Here is a 20,072-nt window from a genome sequence, read left to right as displayed (position 1 = left end):
AAAATGACATTTTGTTATAAATTTAACACCAAAAACAGACAGCCGTAAACACAAACTCTTTAAACTACATGACGTCATTGTGTGTGTTTGCCAGATCGTGATGACATCATATTTAGTAATGACAAGGTCATTGGTTTGTAAGCATCAAATTGAATAGTATTGTTCGTTAGACCAATGTTGACTTTTATTTTCTCCGTTATGAGTGCCAACTGGGGTAATAAATCGCAATACAAAACATTTGGATATACCCATTACTTCTGTCAATGGTACCGGTTTTCACAGAAATCCAGCTTACACACAGTCCACTGTATTATCACATATATAAATACCTGTATAATAAAAACAAAACAAATTCTATTATAACAAATACATGTATATAGTGGTAAAAATAAGTATGAAAACCACAACTGTGACATTGTTTAAAATGATGAGTACAATGTTTCAGTTTACACAGAAATCCAGATTACACACAGTTAACTGTATTATCACAGATGAAAAAATTAATAATAAAAAACAAAAACAAATTCTATTACAACAAATATATAGTGGTAAAAATAATTTTGGAAACCACAACCTTTTTTAAATGTTGGGCACAGTGTGCTGGTTTACACAGAAATTCCACTTACATAGATTCCACTGTACTATCACATATAAATACCTGTATATTAAAAAAACACCTAATTATATTATAACAAATATATATAGTGGTAAAAATAATCTCGAAAACCATAACTGTGATGTTTGTTTTAATGTTGAGCACAATGTGCCGGTTTACACAGAAAGTCCACTGTATTATCACTTATAAATTTTGACACCTGTATAATAAAAAACAAAACAAATTTTATTATAAGTTTCATAATAAATATATAGTGGTAAAAATAAGTATCAAAACCATAACTGTGACATTGTTTAAAATGTTGAGTACAATGTTTCAGTTTACACAGAAATCCAGATTACACACAGTCAAATCTATTATCACAGATGAAAAAGGTATAATAAAAAATAAAAACAAATTATATTATAACAAATATATAGTGGTAAAAAGAATTTTGAAAAACATAACTAACATTTAAAAAAATGTTGAGCACAATATCACTATTAACATAACATAAAGAAATATATATACATGTAAATAAACCACTGAGAGCCACCCAGTTTTGTTATCATATTTCATACAAAACTGGAACACAGAATGAATGAATAAATGTTTAACGACATCCCAGCAAAAAAAAATACATTTCCTATTGGGTGTCAAACTAAGGCCTGTCTTCCATTCAAGCCATTCCACATGTGGAAATGTGCTTCTCCATATCTGCATTCAAGCCATTCCACATGTGGAAATGTGCTTCTCCATATCTGCATTCAAGCCATTCCACATGTGGAAATGTGCTTCTCCATATCTGCATTTTCACAAGCGGATTACTATACAAAATTTGACATCAATGTGTACTTTTAAGCTGAAAGTAAATACTTCATGTTATAACATCACTGCGCTGAAAAACTCTGGTGGGGAAAAATTGCTCATCAATTGACTTATTTTTTCAGTGTGCTGAACGTGTGGAATAGCATAGATGGAAAAGGCACTATGTTATTGCATTGTATCGAAAACTTGTTCAGGGAAACATGCATGACATTTTGTCAATGGAAAGCAGGTTTAAGGTAAAACAAATTTATTTTTGTTTAACAACACCACTAGAGCACATTGATTTACTAATCATCGGCTATTGGATGTTAAACATTTGGTTATTTTGACATAGTCTTAGAAAAGAAACCCGCTACATTTTTCCATTAGTAGCAAAGGATCTTTTATATGCACCATCCCACAGACAGGATAGAACATACCATGACCTTTGATATACCAGCCGTGGTGCACTGGCTGGAATGAAAAATAGCCCAATGGGCCCACAGACAGGGATCGATGCCAAACCGACCGCGCATCAACGTCCCACCCTCGGTTTAAGGCAAATGCATGCATAAATTAACTGGATCACAGTTACCTGAACCAAGGGTTGAAAATACATGTTTTGTATTTATCTACAAGCTAACAAAGTGTTGGGAAACTTTAACACAGATTTAAATATATATAACCAAGTGTTCAGAATCTAACAACAAGTTAACAAAGTGTTGAAAAATGAACCAGGTGTTGAACATCTTAACCACAAGTTAACCAAGTGTTGAATAACTTCAACAGCATTTAACCAAGCTATGAGCAATTTTACTGTATTTTGAGAATCGTAACCTGTGCAGTCAAATTACCAATATTTCATTCATTCAACTTATTTTCGTGCTTATGTCCAATTATGATTCAAGCAGGCTGTCTTGGGCACACACACCTCAGCTATCTGTCCAGGACAGTGGGTTAGTTGTTAGTTGGTTAGTGGTTAGTGAGAGAAAAGAGAGTGTAGTGGCCTTACACCTACCCATTGAGCCCGCTCTGGATTGGAGCCGGATTTTCCCAGTCCGGTGTATTAATATCCTGAAGAAAGAATTTGATTATTATTTGGTAGTAGTTTATATTCATAAAATAGTTACACTCTACACTAGAAATGATAAATTTTAAAAGTGATAGTTTTTAACATTCATGGAACTACATGCTTTACATACTTATGTCTGAATGGCTTTGCGTTCCACTATTCATACAAAGTGTACATGAACATAAAAAATTTGCACATTCAATTCTTAAAGAAAAAACGCTCGTGTTCATGAAAGTAAAAAATTCTTCACTGTTGTTGGCAAGTTGAGCTTCTTGATGCACCGTACAGGAAGCATGGTGAGTATTTTGAGTTTACAGAAATAGCGCAGAGAGAAGTTTGTTGGAATGTTCCAGACGGACACAAACCCGTCGCACATCGAAGTCGTCAGCAAAGTTCCACTCAGACTGAAGCTGAGACGCTGAACGGCAGGGAACTGTAGGGACGGAAGTCTTGCTGCCAGGTCGCGACACGAGTCCTTCATGTCAACAGTGTGAATCTCAGAGCCGTCAGTTGTACTGTAGATCCGAATCACAAGGTCATGGAAGGCTACAGCCAGAAGAGAACCAGAGGAGGTGTACTCCACGCAGTCAACCGGATCCTCCTCACTCTCCCCCGGAATACAGAAGAGCACCGATTGTGTCTCTACATCAACAATGTGAACTTGATACGAGCATCGTCCTCCGACAGCGACAACTTGGTGATCAAACCGCGGATCGAAGGCAAAACATCCGGCATTGCTGATTTCATCTTCAATGAGATCTCGGCATACAACGGTAACATCAGAGAACGATGAAGAAGCATTGACAACGAACATGCGACCGAGTGACGAGCTGACACCGAGATACTGGCTGTCCGGCGACCACCTACACTCCACATGATCCGTGAACGTCCGGCACGCCACGAAACCAGGACACAGCTTGTGACAGCTTACCTGCTGAACCTTCCTGAAGAACACGTCCATCTGAGCGACCTTTAGGTAGTAGAAGCCCTGACCCCGGCAGATCATTGCCAGGTGGATGCCATTCGGAGCAATGGCCATGAAGCGGTATGGTCCGGTCATCAGGTCTTTCGGTTGAGAGTAAACCGTCTCATTGTCCAGATTGAGAATATGTGCGTCTCCGCTTTGAATGTAACCTACTAAATCTCCTCGAGGGTGAGGCTGTACCTTTGGGTATGACCGCGTTGTGGTACGCACAAAATTTTCACATCCTGAAACATAGACAATATAATAGACATGTGGTTATTGTTATAAACTTGTCTCCATTTCACTGAGCAAGTACTAGTATGAAAGGGAAGGGAACTATTTTAACGTGAACATACCCCAAAGGTTCAGGCACGCCCACCCCGGACTTAACCTCTGACATTGTCAGTGACCAATTCCAGGGCAGGAGGGGGAGGTGGAGTTTGAGGTGGACAGAATTTTGAAAAATTTAGTAAAGTTGAGAATAACCAATCTGAAAAAAAAATTAAAGGCCAAACAAAAACATTTGAGTGCTCGGACTGTCAAAAATAAAAGGTCACAGAATATTTACAAAAAATAAACAAAGTTTTAGAAATGACAGTCAATTTTTTTTTAAAGTATGATTAAATCCATACTCACAGGAGGCAAGGAGGTTGGTAGGAAGGACTAATACATGTATGTTATTTTGATCATGCAATTAAAGGGAAATAACTCAATGTGGCCTGAGGTTTTGTATAACTGTGGCTGAACCTTTGGGTATGACTATATTATGACCTCATTATGAATATGGTATGCACAAAATATTCATATCCTGAAACATGATTATGGTTATGGACGGTCTCCATTAAATTATTTCTTTGAGCAAGTACGTAATTTTGATAAAAGCAATTAAGGGGAAATAACTCAATGTGGCTTGAAATTTTGTATAGAACTATATACATTGACCTAAATGGCAAACTTCTGTATACAAACTGATCTTTACACACATACATTTACAGTTAAAAGACTTAATGTGGACAGAGTCTTAACTCAGTTTATATACAGTTATCATGCTCATTTGTACAAAAACATGTACAGTAAAACATAAAGTTATCATTTTAATTAAACATACTTTTTTAACAGCTGAATTAATGTGTACCAAAATGTAAAAACCATGTACTCCATTTGTGAATAAAAACATTTTAAGATGCTGGAAATACAATCCTACCAATCAGAGATGAGTTTAAGATGCTAATAATACAATCCTACCAATCAGAGATGAGTTTAAGATGCTAATAATACAATCCTACCAATCAGAGGAGTTTAAGATGCTAATAATACAATCCTACCAATCAGAGATGAGTTTAAGATGCTAATGATACAATCCTACCAATCGGAGAGGAGTCTAAAATGTTATGCAAATCTTCCAATTAGTTTAAGATGCAGATAATATATAAACCTACCAATAAGTTAAAGGTGATGATACCACAATGCTACCAATCAGAGATGAGTTTATGCTGCTGACAATAAAAACGTACCAATGGGTGACAAGGTAATAGTGTAGAGCAGGATTCGTCCTGCTGGTATGTCATTGACAGGCAACCAGGGAAAGTTGGCCCGTGGAATGTATGCAGTAGACGTGACAATCATCTGACTGTCATTGTATGGCAGGAACTGGGCATCAACCCACCAGTAGGTTTCTGAAGGAAGGTCACACCCAACTAAAAAATATAACACAAACATTAATATGAAACAAACTACAAATACAAATGTGAAAGTGTCTAGATAGTCAAACATTGATTTGGGTCATGGGTATACATGTATATCCATTTTAGAACCGTTTTCATACAACTATCAATATTAGTACTGTGTATTCTTTTTTAAAGGGACATCCCTAGTTTTTAAACACTGAGGCATATTTTTGACTATTAGAACAGTTTCGGATAACTGAACTCATACTTTACTTAGATTTTATTTCTTAGATTATCCCCTTCCGTACATTTGAAGTGTTTCTGGTCATCCTGGTGTTTTTAATGTCACAAAATATATTTCTCATATTTTTTAAAAAGCACGCGCGTCTGAGAAGTAACAGTTATGAAGTCGAGTTTTAGTCTATTTTTAAAGGGTATTTCATCATTTCAAAGTCACAGACTCGTGTTTCACTCAGTTGTAACTTTATCCAGATGTGTTACAGGTTTGTAGATTAACTAAACTTAGTGTTAATTTTCACGAGTTGAAACTAGGGCCTGTCCCTTTAAATATGAAAACAATTTCAACACACATGACCTTTGAAAATTATGACTTGAAAGATCCTTTAAGTTCATGTGTTGATCATGCTAGTCTAGTTTTGCAAATTCAAAGAAGGAAGGTGTTTTAAATGCTTTATTTAACGATGCACTCAACACATTTTATTTACGGTTATATGGCGTCGGTCAAATTCATAGAAGCCTGTGACATTACTGTTTCACACATAAGGCTATTTTGGTGTGAAATATTTTGTATTGCTGCATGTCCACACAAATCCTTTTCTAAATTGGAGTGAATCATAAACCCAGACCTCCTTTACCATATGACCTTTGTGATAAATCAAGAAAGAAAGAAATGTTTTATTTAACGACGCACTCAACACATTTTATTTATGGTTATATGGCGTCAGACATATGGTTAAGGACCACACAGATTTTGAGAGGAAACCCGCAATCTCCACTACATGGGCTACTCTTCAGTTTAGCAGCAAGGGATCTTTTATTTGCGCTTCCCACAGGCAGGATCGCACAAACCATGGCCTTTGTTTAACCAGTTATGGAACACTGGTCAGTGCAAGTGGTTTACACCTACCCATTGAGCCTTGCGGAGCACTCACTCAGGGTTTGGAGTCGGTATCTGGATTAAAAATCCCATGCCTCGACTGGGATCCGAACCCAGTATCTACCAGCCTGTAGACCGATGGCCTGCCACGACGCCACCGAGGCCGGTCTTGTGATAAATCAATACAACATTTCACAGAAATTGAGATTACTTGGTTTGATGGTAAGAACTGCCTACCTTTCAAGAGATTATTTGGACTGATGGCAAGGACTGTTTAATTTATTGATATTACTGTACTTTGTGTAATCGTATGGACTGCCTGATTTATTACGGTTACATGTATGATGATAAGAACTGCCTGATTTGTTTAAATTATTTGGTGGTGTGATGGTAAAGACTGTCTGAATTGTTGAATATTACTCTGTGTGATTGCAGGCTTGCGAAAATTATGAGAACAATCATTTCATTCACGTTGCTCGCGCGAATCTAATTTTGCATAACCTATTTATTAAGGTTACATGTATGAAGATAAGGATTGTCTGATTTGTTTAAATTATTTGGTGTGATAGTAAAGACTGTCTGAATTGTTGAATATTACTTTGTGTGATTGCAGGCTTGCAAAAATTGTGAGAACGATTCTTTCTTTCACATGTTGCTCGCACGAATCTAATTTTGCATAATTCTTTTTTGGGGGAATTTGGATCACCATTTATTTGGATATAACAGGTTACGCAAAAAGAAAATGGGTTACCTAGATTTATTTCTGCGTAAGCGATAAATGGGTCATGCAGATTTTCAATTCTCAGAGGCCTAAGATGGCAAATAGGGACAGCCTGTCATGTTGAGGTTATTTGCTGTGTTGGCAAACACCCTCAGATTAATGTTGAGATTACTAATTGATGTGATGTTAAGGAATGTCTGGTATTTTGAAATTATTTCAGCAGGGCTTCTATAATTTTTATAAAATACACTAGCCATGGGATCAGTGGTTTCAAAACTTGACTAGCCACGATTAAAAATTGACTACCCCTACTTTACTTTAAGTTAATACAATTTTACTAAATAATAGTAATAATCAGATATGTCACCTAAAGAGGGAGATTATACAGATCTTAAAAACACTAACATTGGGGGGGGGGGGGGGGGGGGGGTGGGAGTGGAGGCAGGATATTCATATTTACAAAATAGACTTAACTGCAACATCTGACAAAAAAAAATTTCACTAGCCATCAGGCATGGCAATAGTAGTTATTTACTAGCCCAACGTTGAATATCACTAGCCTTGGGAGTGGGGCTACCATAATCTACAAGCCCTGATTTGATGTGTTATGGTAAGGACTGCCTGGTATAAGGTATGTTGACATTAGTGCAGGCCTCTGAAAATTACAAATTTGTGTAAACCTTTTATGGGTTACACAAAACAAAATTCAGGCTACCCATTTCTCTTTTGCATAACCTTTAATAATGTTCTAAATTTAATTTATGAATGCAAAATGGGTTACAGCATAAAACTTTACTTAGCAATGCATGAACACAATCAATGATCATTCTGACGTGTAATTGTGTGGTCGACATTAGCACAGGCTGGTATTATGAGATTACTTGATGTGATGAATAACAGAGTGAAATAAATACATACCTAACTTTTCAGGTATAGCCCTAAACCTAAGTACCAGTCCATCATCAGATATCTGGTGTGCCGAGGATGCAGGGTAAGGCTTGTAAGGAATGCTGGGGTAACACCTCTCATTATATCGCTGACCTTGCAACAGTGAGCGCATCTGAAATAACCGCGACTGGTACTTCGAAGGATAAACACTGAACTTCACTGATCCAGTGCCATTGGGTCGAGACAGAGGAAGCCCCATGACCAAGGATCATTTGAAGTTGTACTGTTGTCTTTACTGGTATTATCTACAAAAGAAAAACACAAATAACTCCAGTACAAAACATTATGTCATAATGTAGAAAGACATATATATGACTAACTGTGAAACATGTCACATTTTACTGTATAATTATATATAAAATTAATGCATACATGTAGCACTACCAGTATTTGTACGACAGAGAACATCTTTAAAGGGGAACTACAGTCAATATGAGCCGTATCTGTTAGAAAGATGCATACCCAGATCACCAACACATACTGACTATTTAAGAAATGAAAAACACGTAATTTTAGAATTAACACAAAACAAACCCCATGATTATTCCTTGTAACTGGGGGCAGCCATTTTGTTTCATTTTCATCACATTTGGTACTTGGAAGGAAGTGACGTCAGCTCCTATTAACTCCTGTATGCACAGTGTAAACAAACGCAACTTAATTTATACAAGGCACTTCGCTTTGAACAACCTGACAAGTAAAACAACATAAATGACTTGATAATATAATAAACTATTTAACTAAATATATTTCAATTTGTGTTAACAGAACAAAATGGGGTATTTTTTTCTCTTAAAGAATCCAAAGAAAAAAATGCATATTATTAGACCTATTGGTAGGCTATGTTGGAGCAAAAACTACCAACCACAATACCCAAGTAATAATTTTCTTTGCTTTGGGACTACGTAATTGGTCAGTTCTGTGATTTTAGATTGGAAAGTCTACTTAATCAAGAGTTTTACAGAATTATTTACATTAATAAAGCATGATGGCTGATAATGTTAATTACCATTTTAGGTGGCAGGTTATTTCACAATACCCGGTGTTGTTAATAATACCGATACATACTTTTGTGTCTATAGACAGTGGTAATTAATTGCCTTGTCCGGTTACCTACCTAATATACACTTGCCAATCAAAGAAAGAAAGAAATGTTTTATTTAACGACGCACTCAACACATTTTATTTATGGTTATATGGCGTCAGACATATGGTTAAGGACCACACAGATTTTGAGAGGAAACCCACTGTCGCCACTACATGGGCTACTCTTCCGATTAGCAGCAAGGGATCTTTTATTTGCACTTCCCACAGGCAGGATAGCACAAACCATGGCCTTTGTTGAACCAGTTATGGATCACTGGTCAGTGCAAGTGGTTTACACCTACCCATTGAGCCTTGCGGAGCACTCACTCAGGGTTTGGAGTCGGTCTCTGGATTAAAAATCCCATGACTCAACTGGGATCCGAACCCAGTACCTACCAGCCTGTAGACCGATGGCCTGCCATGACACCACCGAGGCCGGTACCTGCCAATCAGGAATCACAGGTGGAGGCAAGTAAAATAATAGACCAATTAACTAAGAAAACACTGTTTATCATTTCAGTACGTAGGTTAATAAATGGACAAAACATGATAGACTTATTTTGACTTGTTTTGTAGCATATTTGACAATGGTGGTTTGTTTTGTATTAAAAAATAATATATTTTATATTTATTGCTGGCTTACTGGGATAGATATTATTACAAAATATTGTGATGCATGCCTGTTTCATAATCCCTCAATTTAAATCAGGAAAGTTTGTTTCTTCAGTTCCAAGACTAATTCCTGATGTGACCCGTTAAATATTACGTAACCACCAGTTCACCAGAGGGCGTACGTATTCACTGGGATGGAACAAAATGGCTTAGCCCGAGTACTCCGAGTAATGAGAGCATATAACTGTCTAGCTCTCTTACAGTCAGAATACTCAGGCTAAAAATGGCTGTGCCTGTTATATATATCGTATAACCGGAAATTTTCGTGGTCTTAATTTTTTGTGGTTTGGGGTATAAAAACATTTCAAGGTTTCTTATTTTCGTTGTTTGCCAAATCTAAATTTAAAGTAATTTTATTTTCGAGTTTTAGCAAGTCTAGTTGCGAGGAGAATACTTGCTATTGTTGATTACAGTTTCACTTTGGCTGCCAGTTGTTCGATACTACCGACGTGTAAAGTTAAACAATAGAACAGTCACCTGTAGCCTAATTGGCCACTGTGATACCCGGTATGCTATTCGACAGACAACTGATCACAGTCTTTGATTTTGTGTAAAGCCAATTACGATGTATGTGTGAACAAAGCACTTAAGGATGCCATGAAGTCTAATTTTACCACGTGGTATTCAAAGCGGGTTTCCCTGGCTATGAAACACGGCGAAGTTGTAACGGACATCAAGATCGAAATGCGTACTTCGGCGATAAAACAAATTCATGCAAGGTGGATTATGAAAGTATTAAAAATATGCCAGGAAATGTTGAAATCTGCATTCATCCACCCCAGAATCTCTGATGCAGTGCGGGCGGACATGGACAAAAACAATATACGAAATTTAAAAATATTTCATTATATTCTACAAACAGTGAGATTCATGCAATAACTTTTTAAAAATTCTAACTTGTTGTTTTGACTATACTATTCTCTTGTCGTATCCGGTGGACTGCGCATGACAGGAAATAAAATGTTCCAGTAAATTGTTAGTGTGTTATGGTTTTCACAATAAATATTTGAGTTAGAATTTGTTGATTTTTTCAAATATTTTCAAGGATTTATATTTTTGATGCGGACTACTTACCCTCGAAACCCACGAAAATAAAAATCCTCGAAAATTTACGGTTATACGGTATAATATATAATAATTTAACTGTTTCATTAATTAAATTAAATAATATACTTGTTGATATTAAGCAATGATGTGCATGATGCACTGTAAAATACTTTATTTTCGTGGGATCAAATTTTCGCGATTTAATGAAAATGGGTCAATTCGCAAACATTTATTTTCGCGAATCTCCCAACCCCCATCAATAAAAAAACGAAGTACAGATGACAATAATTTTGTTTTAAAAATGGAACTTAGTTTTGCTGGTTGTTATGCTAATCTGTAGAACTAATACTACATGTACACACGAGTGCTATACACATAAAACAATAGTTTTCCTACTTTAACCAATCAAGACTTTATTGTTTACAGAAAGTGCTTACCGCGTACAGTTTTTCTTAATCCTTATAATTGTTATAAAAACAAAAACAAACAAAACGAAATTTAAAGGCACAAGCTACTAGTACTCAGTAACTTAAGTTTGATTGAAACAATATTTATTGCCGTCTAAATACTAGTTCAAAACGGTTTGTGATTGGCTAACAGGCCAAAAATAAAAATAAAATTATGAAACATCTGAACATAGCCCAGTCCGAATTTTTTCACTTCCACATTTTTAATATACTGTGATAATGCATGTTTACTTCCGTCGTTGAACACGTGTAGACTCTGTCCGATGAACTGATCGCTAGCACATGCGAAGGAAAACAGCATAAAACTGTTTGTGTTTTGTAGTTTGTTCCGTGACAGGAGGGAGCACCGCTTTGTTACTACTAATGTGGTATAGTTGAACGATACTACATTTTGAGGGGGGGGGGGGGGGGGCCTTTATAAAAAGTTTATTTTCGCGTGGAATATATTTTCACGAATTTCATTCACACGCGAAAATAAATTCCACGCGAAAATAAAGTATTATACAGTATCATTGAATATGCATAGCAGACCAAAAGCCTAGTGCGAGCATTCCTTTAAAGCTACTAAATTTGACCAAGCTCACCTCAGATGAGTGCTTTATTAACAGATCTAGATCCTGCCCTAGTTGATGTACTAGATTCTACCTATGAATATTTAGGGCTTGCATTTAAAAAATTACATTTGTCTAGTTTGACTCCCTTGATAATGTGTTGACTTCAGTTCTTGAGGAGTTTACACCAACAAAAAATGGTAAACTACATGCAGAGAGAGAGAGAGAGAGAAAGAGAGAGAGAGAGAGAGAGAGAGAGAGAGAGAGAGAGAGAGAGAGAGAGAGAGAGAGAGAGAGAGAGAGAGAGAGAGAGAGAAAGAAAGAGAGAGAGAAAGAGCATTTAGTTCATTAAAATAAACCTCGACATACACACAATTTTATTTTAATGAACTATCTCAAGATTATCCAAAAACGAATTTGAGTATCCATCGAAGTTTGATTCAGTGGGTATAATAAGCGTCATTTAATGATTACGGGCATTGGATTTTAGGAACATACACACTTTGTGGTAAATTCTTGTTTAGTAGCACACTAAACTTGCTAAATACTACGTTATTTTTTACTGTCACGTACATATTAATACAAAACTGGAGCTGTACTCGATTGTTGGTCTCAAACGAAATTCCTACAAATGTTTATACACTGCAATCTACGCGCGTTCCGCTGTTCATATGGAATGATGTAACTGGGTCACGAAGAGATAACAGTCTATTAATCTTGTTTTGGTGGTGTGTATTGTTTTTTTCATTTCATGGATTTAAGTGATTACTGCAAAATGTTACTGCAATACACGATCCAAAAGAAAAGAGGTTCAGGAGGGCGAACGCTTGCGATCAGTTTATTATAATACTATTGTAAACATATCGGATTTTAATGAACATTTAGAATTGGTTTGCAACAATCGATCAACTTTCGATTACAGTGTTACACAATCAATGAATCATGTGGTAATATGTTGGAAATTGTTTGTAAATACAATTATAAAAGTACTATGCATCGTAGTCACCGGGATAAACCCAGCAAAATCGCTAATTTTACATTTAATAACTACTATTTTTATTTAATTTAATGATTGTTTTAGTGTGTATGTGTTTGTATATGGGTGTGTACCAAGATATTTACATCAATCCCATCATCTAAACTTGTTACTTGGTGAACAATCAGGGCAAAATTCTAGATTATGGTAGCTCCACTCCCATGGCTAGTAATATTCAATGTTGGGCTAGTAAATAACTAATATTGCCATGCCCGACAGCTAGTGAAAAAAAAGAATCAAATGTTGTAGTTAAGTCTATTTTGTAAATATAAATTATAGCCTGCCCCCACCCCAACCCCCCAATGTTAGTGTTTTAAGCTCCATCTCCATATCTGATTATTACTATTGTTTAGTACAATTGTATTAACTTAAAGTAAAGTAGGGCTATTGAATTTTAATTGTGGCTAGTAAATTTTTTAAATCACTGATCCCATGGCTAGTGGATTTTAACAGAATTCTAGAAATCCTGGAACAATTGGGGATTACATTTTCCATGACAATAAATTATGGATTTTTATAATCGATCATCACATTATACATTTATGTAGTAGAGACTAACCAATCAGTTTTCGATTAGGCCTATAATCCATTTTTGGAACATTTATAAATAATATAAATTGATCAAGATAAAACTTTACACCCTCCTGAATATACAATATACATGCATAGAATTTAGGGATTTTTGGGGTAGACTCCACCATTATTTAATACAGATATTCTAGAAATTCTCTGTCTCATAATCGTGCATTTTTGACCTCAAATCTATGATTCATGGAAGCACAGAATCCTGCTAAATTTGCAGCCTACTACACATATACTATTGTAATTTCTATATTGTAGGAGATGGACAGCTGTCAGTTAATTCAGTTTATATTTTGGCATTGTTGGTCAATCTGTCAAGTAGGCCTAACTCTTCCTGTATCAGTTGTCATATGGACTGTCAATTGACTGTATATATTTAGTTGTGTTGTCAGGTGAACTGGTAACTGATGTATTTTGGTCTGTTGCACTGTCAACTGACTATATATTTCTGCAAATTTAGTCATGTTAACTTTTAACAAGTATATCCAGCCTGCATGTTCCTCGTTGCTAAATTTTTATTATTTTATAGCATGTTTTATGTTTTATAGAAACTTGTCTGGTTGAAAGCAGTGAGCTAAACAATGACCAAGCCAGCTGACCGTGTTTTCTACTCGCTTCCTCAAGCTAACAAACCAATCACAGAAGATGTCATAGAATCATGTTCCAAAGACAACAAACAAAAACTTTTGAATTATATAAGAGATAATGTGATTGGCTGTGATAAACAATTTGGAGGTCCATTTGGACTGCGGAGAGGTATATATACATGTTTTCTAAATATATATACATGTAAGTAACTTAGTATGCATAAAAGATATTATGTTACATTTATTTAGTACATGTTTTAAAATGTTATTGACTTATTCATATGATTAATCAGTTAGTTATGCAAATGTTCACTGGTTGAAGGAATGGAATTCTTAAGTAACTGTTGTACTGGTATTGTGAAAACACACAAATTCGTTTAATTGTTTTAACGGTGGTTGCACATAAAACAGTAATTTTAACAAATTTATAGGGATCCTGATTTATTGCTCATGTCATATTTTTAGTACATACATAAGAACTGCATGAGTGTTGTGTCAAACATATTTTACAGTATGTTTACTTATTTAAAAGTTTCAAAACATTTTAAATGTCGATGTCAAACTAATTTTTAACAGAGTATACAATTATTATTAATGTGTAGATCCACTTTGTTAATCTCTGTTTTATATTTTCAGTTACCTACCTAGATTATATAGCATCGGGCAGGTAACTCTTTTATTCTCTGCATTTTAATACATTTTGTTGTATTTATAGGTATGCAGATGATTCGTCCTCTGGACATTTCGTCCACAGACGATTCGTCCACTAAAAATGCGTCCTCTGTTGAACTCGAGACAATTCGTCCACAACCAAAAATTGTTCTTGGACAATTCGTCCATTATAATTTTTATAGTTAAATTTAGAACTTAGCTGGAACCTGGTAGCGGAATGGACATAATATCGTTGTTTATTGGTTGGTTATGTCAAATGACATCATGTTATGGTATTTTTGACATAAATGACGAGATTTTAGTTTAGTTACTAGCTTTGTTTTCTAAATAGTATGTCATAATTATAGGTGTAGTTGAAGAGCAATTTGAACAACAGCATATCAATAAAGTACTATAATGGACACAGACAGACAATAACAAGTTGACAGTGCCAGTAAAAATTAGTTTGTTTCATATACTAGTAGTTTGCCACAAAAAGGAAATAATTGACCATTTTAATGGCTAAAAAATAACATTTTAGATTTATTGGTCTAAATGTTGTAATCGAGCGGACGAAATTGTCCGAGGTGGGTGGACGAATTGTACGTTGGACGAAACGTCCAGAGGATGAACCGTCTGGAAAGCTATTTGTAAGCAACAAAAACAAATTCAGGGCTTGCGCTGTCTGTAGCCAAATTAGCCATTGGCTAATTTTTACACAAAATGGCTAATAAAATTTGCAAGTGGCTAAAATTTTGGCTAAGCCATTTTCTATCTTCTGATGTAAACAAACTGTTACATAATCTATCCGACACCTCAAACATAATAATAATACCAAATATTCAATTGGCGTAATAGCGATCTCGCAACCAGTAACGAGAAACAATATCATCCAGAATACAGCGTAGGCCTAAAGAAGTTTGCTTATTTTAATAATCACGGTTATTAATTTTAACGGCATGCATTCAACATGTATGAAATCAAAGTCTGTAACTTGTTATTTTAACTTTGTAAAGTCTTTGAACCAAAGTAGTAAAAACAGACCGACAGTGCATGTCAGTTTGAATATACATGCCAGTTTAGGGCCAAAAGACATGTGTGCTATCCAAAAGGCTGAGTTTAGCCAGACCGAGCGAAAAACAAAACGTTCGCTAGACTGGTTTGTGCGATTCATGTTAAACCAAATGGACATGACGGACACCAATCAAATTGTTCGCGAACGTTCGGAAGAACATTCGTTGGCTGAAATGAGCACAGCTCTCGGCACGCTTCAGAGTCAGCTGACACCCATGTGTCAAGAGACATCGTTGCGGACATTAAACAATACGATTACACAGGAGTAAATCTTGATGTAAATTTATAGAAAAACAATAGTTAACTAACTCTGAAATGTGTGTGTACAATATTGTCAACAGTAAAGTATGTGTATATACTAACTTCACCTCTTGGTTGAGTTTCGGTTATTTTTTTTGTCTTTGTTAATTTCGTACCCATGGTCGAGAGCACGCATGCATATCGTGATCGCGGGAAATGAACATGCGTTATTTATACAAATTGCAGTTACAGGTAAACTGAATAAAATTAGTTTGCAATAATCATATTTGTTTGATATAGATTTGTAAGACTGTGAGGTGGATTTTAAAAAAGACCGTAAATTTTAATTTTATTAAGGTTTACAAAAAATATATATATAAATGGAATATACTGTGAAGTTGGCATTCTTAGCCTAGGTATTTTACAAGCAGAAATCACAAGCATTTAACACAACGCTGAAATCAACAGCAACAACATGGCGTAAATTATGAAATTGTTGGGGGTGGGGAATTGATGGGTTACTAAAAAAAAAAGTCCAAAAAAAAAAAGCAATTCAAAGTAACATAAAGATAGCTATTTCAAGAAATAATAAGCTCTATATTAAAAAAAAACCCATAATGCTTCACCCCCACCCCCCACCCCCGCTGAAAAATCAAAGTAATATATTAACTGTCCCTACCCCCATTGCTGTCTTTGTTTTTGATCAGGTAATACGGTTTTGTTATTCAGATTTTTTCCAATTTGTACACACTTAGCTGAAAAAGATGCATTTTCATATTCATATATAAATACTCTATACAGTAAAACAATTTTGGTTAAAGCATTTTCAATATGGCTAATAAAAATTCCATTTGGCTAATATTTTGGCTACAGGTATTTTTTATCCAGGGTGAGCCCTGAAATTACTATAATCATAAATGTAGTGAATTTTCGAAAGAGCTTTTACTTAAAAAAAAAAATTGTGTGTTTTAAATTAGTCTAATGCAAATTTGTCATTAGTGAATTAAATAATTATCTTGATATCAGTATTACATTTATTTATACCTACATGCAGTTATGTTTTATTACACAATAGCATTAGCTCACTTAACAAATGTTGACTGTCAGTATTTCTTCTATTATCATTAGATTAAAAAGTAGTAACTGAATTCAATATGTAGTAACTTTAAACAAATTATTAGTTGTTGTTTTACTTGTATGTTTTGGCCTTTTCAGAGCTTTGCGGTTCATAGAAGACTACATCCAAGATGAAGTACTCCCAGAATATGGCAACACTCACACAACAACGGGCGTTACCTCGCTACAGACAACACTGTTCCGTCATGAGGCCAGGTTAGTATACACCACAGTTATATGACACCACAACCATGAGGCGAGGTTATTATAAATGTCATTACAAACAACAATCACATCATGATGCTAGATTAATACAAACACTATTACAGACAACACTGTACCACCATGAAGCAACATTAATATACACTTCAGACAACACTGTACCTCTTTGAGGTGAGATTAATATACAGACAACTCTGCAATGTCATGAGGCACGGTTAGAATATATGCTTTACTACAGACAACACCACAACCATAGGTGATGATAATATACACTCCACTACAGACATCACTACTATTTTGAGGGGAAATTGATATACAGACAGGGCTTCTAGATTATGGTAGCCCCACTCCCATGGCTATTGATATTCAATGTTGGACTAGTAAATAACTACTATTTCCATGCCCGATGGCTAGTGAAAAAAAGTTGTCAAATTCTGCATTTAAATCTATTTTGTAAATATGAATATCCTGCCTCCCCCAAGGGTTTTTAAGCTCTTTCTCCCTCTGTAGGTGACATATCCGATTATTCCTATTAGTTAAATGGTATTTAATTAAAGTAGGGCTAATGAATTTTTTATCATGGCTAGTAAATTTTATAAATCACTGATCCCATGGCTAGTGAATTTGTATAACAATTCTAGAAGCCCTGATACAGACAACACTGTAGAGTCACAAGATGACTTAAACTACAGACAACACTGTAGAGTCACAAGATGACTTAAACTACAGACAACACTGTAGAGTCACAAGATGACTTAAACTACAGACAACACGGTAGAGTCACAAGATGACTTAAACTACAGACAACACTGTAGAGTCACAAGATGACTTAAACTACAGACAACACTGTATAGTCACAAGATGACTTAAACTACAGACAACACTGTATAGTCACAAGATGACTTAAACTACAGACAACACTGTAGTCACAAGATGACTTAAACTACAGACAACACTGTAGAGTCACAAGATGACTTACACTACAGACAACATTAGAGTCAAGATGACTTAAACTACAGACAACACTAGAGTCACAAGATGACTTAAACTACAGACAACACTAGAGTCACAAGATGACTTAAACTACAGACAACACTAGAGTCACAAGATGACTTAAACTACAGATAACACTAGCACCATGAGGTGAGATTAGTTTATATAGACTACTTCACTGCAGACAACAGTTGTGATCTCGCTACAGACAATACTGTACCACTGTGACATACGGTTAGTATATGCACATCACTACTGACAACAGGCGTGACACCACTAAAACACTACTACCAAGAGGTGAAGTTAGTATATACACATACTTTACTGTTGACAATATTGTACACACACATTTCAGAGTTAGTAATAGCATACCTACTTCATTATAAACAGCACCGTATCACATTGAAGTAAGGTTAGTATATATACACTTCACAACAGACAAGATTAGTGCACTTAACTAGCAGTGTTAAGACAGAAGAATGTAAATTACAGTTTGCTGTAGCTGAATTTTGAAATGATCTTCTTGTGTGACAGGGACATAATTCGGAACGCTGTGAATGCCAGCGAACACGACTCGGTGATATTTGTGGGCAGTGGAACAACTGGTGCCATCCATAAACTCATCCACGGGCTCAACCTGAACAGTCCACCTGTAAGTAGAAACAAAACACATGTAACATCACCTAGTTTGTAAAAACAAAAATCAATATTACATTGTGTGTTCACATAGTGAGTAATTTCAAAACTATTATGTGACAATGATGTTTGTTTTAACAAACCACTCATTGATATGACATTTGACAAGGAGTAACAACAAAACTATAATATACGTCCTATTATATCGCATAATAACAACACATTTATTGATCAAATCATATGGTGAGTAACAACAAAGCTATTTGTTATATCTTACAGTAACAATAAAGAGTACATTGAGTCACAATCAAATATGAGTCCATTGAGGCGATCACTCCTTCGACATTCTGACACATCTCACCTTAGGCGTGCACTCTGACACTGAGCTACATCCTAACTCTTCACCAAGTAATAGCAAAACTATTTGTTATGTTTCATGGTAACAACTCATCAGATATTTACATATCTTCTAATGTGTTTTTATGATGAAGTATTTTGCCATGCTTTTGTTATTACAGGTTGTGTTTGTTGGGCCTTATGAACACCACTCAAACCTTCTGCCCTGGAAGGAGATCACTACTGAGGTGTGTTTTTATCATTAAACCTTGACTCATCTGTTTATATGATTTTTCTTGAAATTCAAGTACAGATCATCCATTCAGTAATCGAACATTCTGGATTACAACTATTATTCCTGATCACCAGGTACTGTAGTCAAGTAAATTCACCAAAAGAACATGAGCATTAGGCTTTGTGTAATGTAATATGTGAGACTGAAAACAAAAGTGGATTTTTAATACTGCATTTGAGGATCTTCTATACTTGGACATCCAATAGCCGATATGTATTTTTGCTGGGGTGTTGTTAAACATTCATTCAAGCATTTGAGGATCATAGGTAAATATATTCAAGTTAAAATAATTACTGAATAGATGTCTAGATCCATATTTGAAGGTAAATCATGTTTATTACCCCATTAAAGGTTCATGTCATTTTTACTGTTGATATATATTGAAGATCTACATGTATATAATAGAACTATCGGTAATAGGGTTCGATTCTCCAAATACCAAGATATTCATTACCAAGATATTCATTATTACCTGACTCTACGCTAAACAAATTCTGCCATCATGATACACACTGAGACAAACTATTCTCTGTATGGTAGCATCTAATAGTACTCACCATGGTATTATTAAGAATTTGATTTGTATAATA

At 35.3% G+C, this 20,072-nt stretch overlaps 2 protein-coding genes across 2 annotated transcripts in view; one reads left to right on the top strand and one right to left on the bottom strand.

Annotated features, from left to right (window-relative positions):
• Positions 1 to 1,841: 1,841 nt before the first annotated feature.
• LOC121376265 lies at positions 1,842 to 12,342 on the bottom strand. Its single transcript, XM_041504094.1, has 4 exons — positions 12,288 to 12,342; positions 7,862 to 8,136; positions 4,953 to 5,135; positions 1,842 to 3,683 (listed from the first exon to the last, which is right to left on the bottom strand). The coding sequence occupies exons 2-4, from the start codon at positions 8,088 to 8,090 to the stop codon at positions 2,701 to 2,703; spliced, it is 1,395 nt and encodes a 464-aa protein (XP_041360028.1). The 5' UTR covers positions 8,091 to 8,136; positions 12,288 to 12,342; the 3' UTR covers positions 1,842 to 2,700.
• Positions 12,343 to 12,457: 115 nt separating this feature from the next.
• LOC121375484 overlaps positions 12,458 to 20,072 on the top strand; it is a 28,674-nt gene continuing 21,059 nt past the window's right edge. The window contains exons 1-6 of the mRNA XM_041502959.1: positions 12,458 to 12,661; positions 13,881 to 14,088; positions 14,556 to 14,586; positions 17,100 to 17,216; positions 18,750 to 18,867; positions 19,370 to 19,435. Of these exons, the coding sequence (XP_041358893.1) occupies positions 13,914 to 14,088; positions 14,556 to 14,586; positions 17,100 to 17,216; positions 18,750 to 18,867; positions 19,370 to 19,435 (507 nt within the window). The 5' untranslated portion in view covers positions 12,458 to 12,661; positions 13,881 to 13,913. The remainder of the gene's footprint in view (positions 12,662 to 13,880; positions 14,089 to 14,555; positions 14,587 to 17,099; positions 17,217 to 18,749; positions 18,868 to 19,369; positions 19,436 to 20,072) is intronic.

Source organism: Gigantopelta aegis, chromosome 6 (assembly GCF_016097555.1).
Source record: "Gigantopelta aegis isolate Gae_Host chromosome 6, Gae_host_genome, whole genome shotgun sequence".
Taxonomy (NCBI): domain Eukaryota; kingdom Metazoa; phylum Mollusca; class Gastropoda; order Neomphalida; family Peltospiridae; genus Gigantopelta; species Gigantopelta aegis.
Note: the sequence above shows the minus strand (reverse complement) of the source record. Positions and strands in the feature narration are given on the sequence as shown.

Coding starts and splice junctions, on each gene's coding strand:
- LOC121376265 (XM_041504094.1), bottom strand. CDS start 8,090: ATGGGGCTTCCTCTGTCTCGACCCAATGGCACTGGATCAGTGAAGTTC. Junction 5,136..7,861: donor GGCTATACCTGAAAAGTTAG/GTATGTATTTAT, acceptor TATATTTTTTAG/TTGGGTGTGACCTTCCTTCA. Junction 3,684..4,952: donor TATTACCTTGTCACCCATTG/GTACGTTTTTAT, acceptor TCTATGTTTCAG/GATGTGAAAATTTTGTGCGT.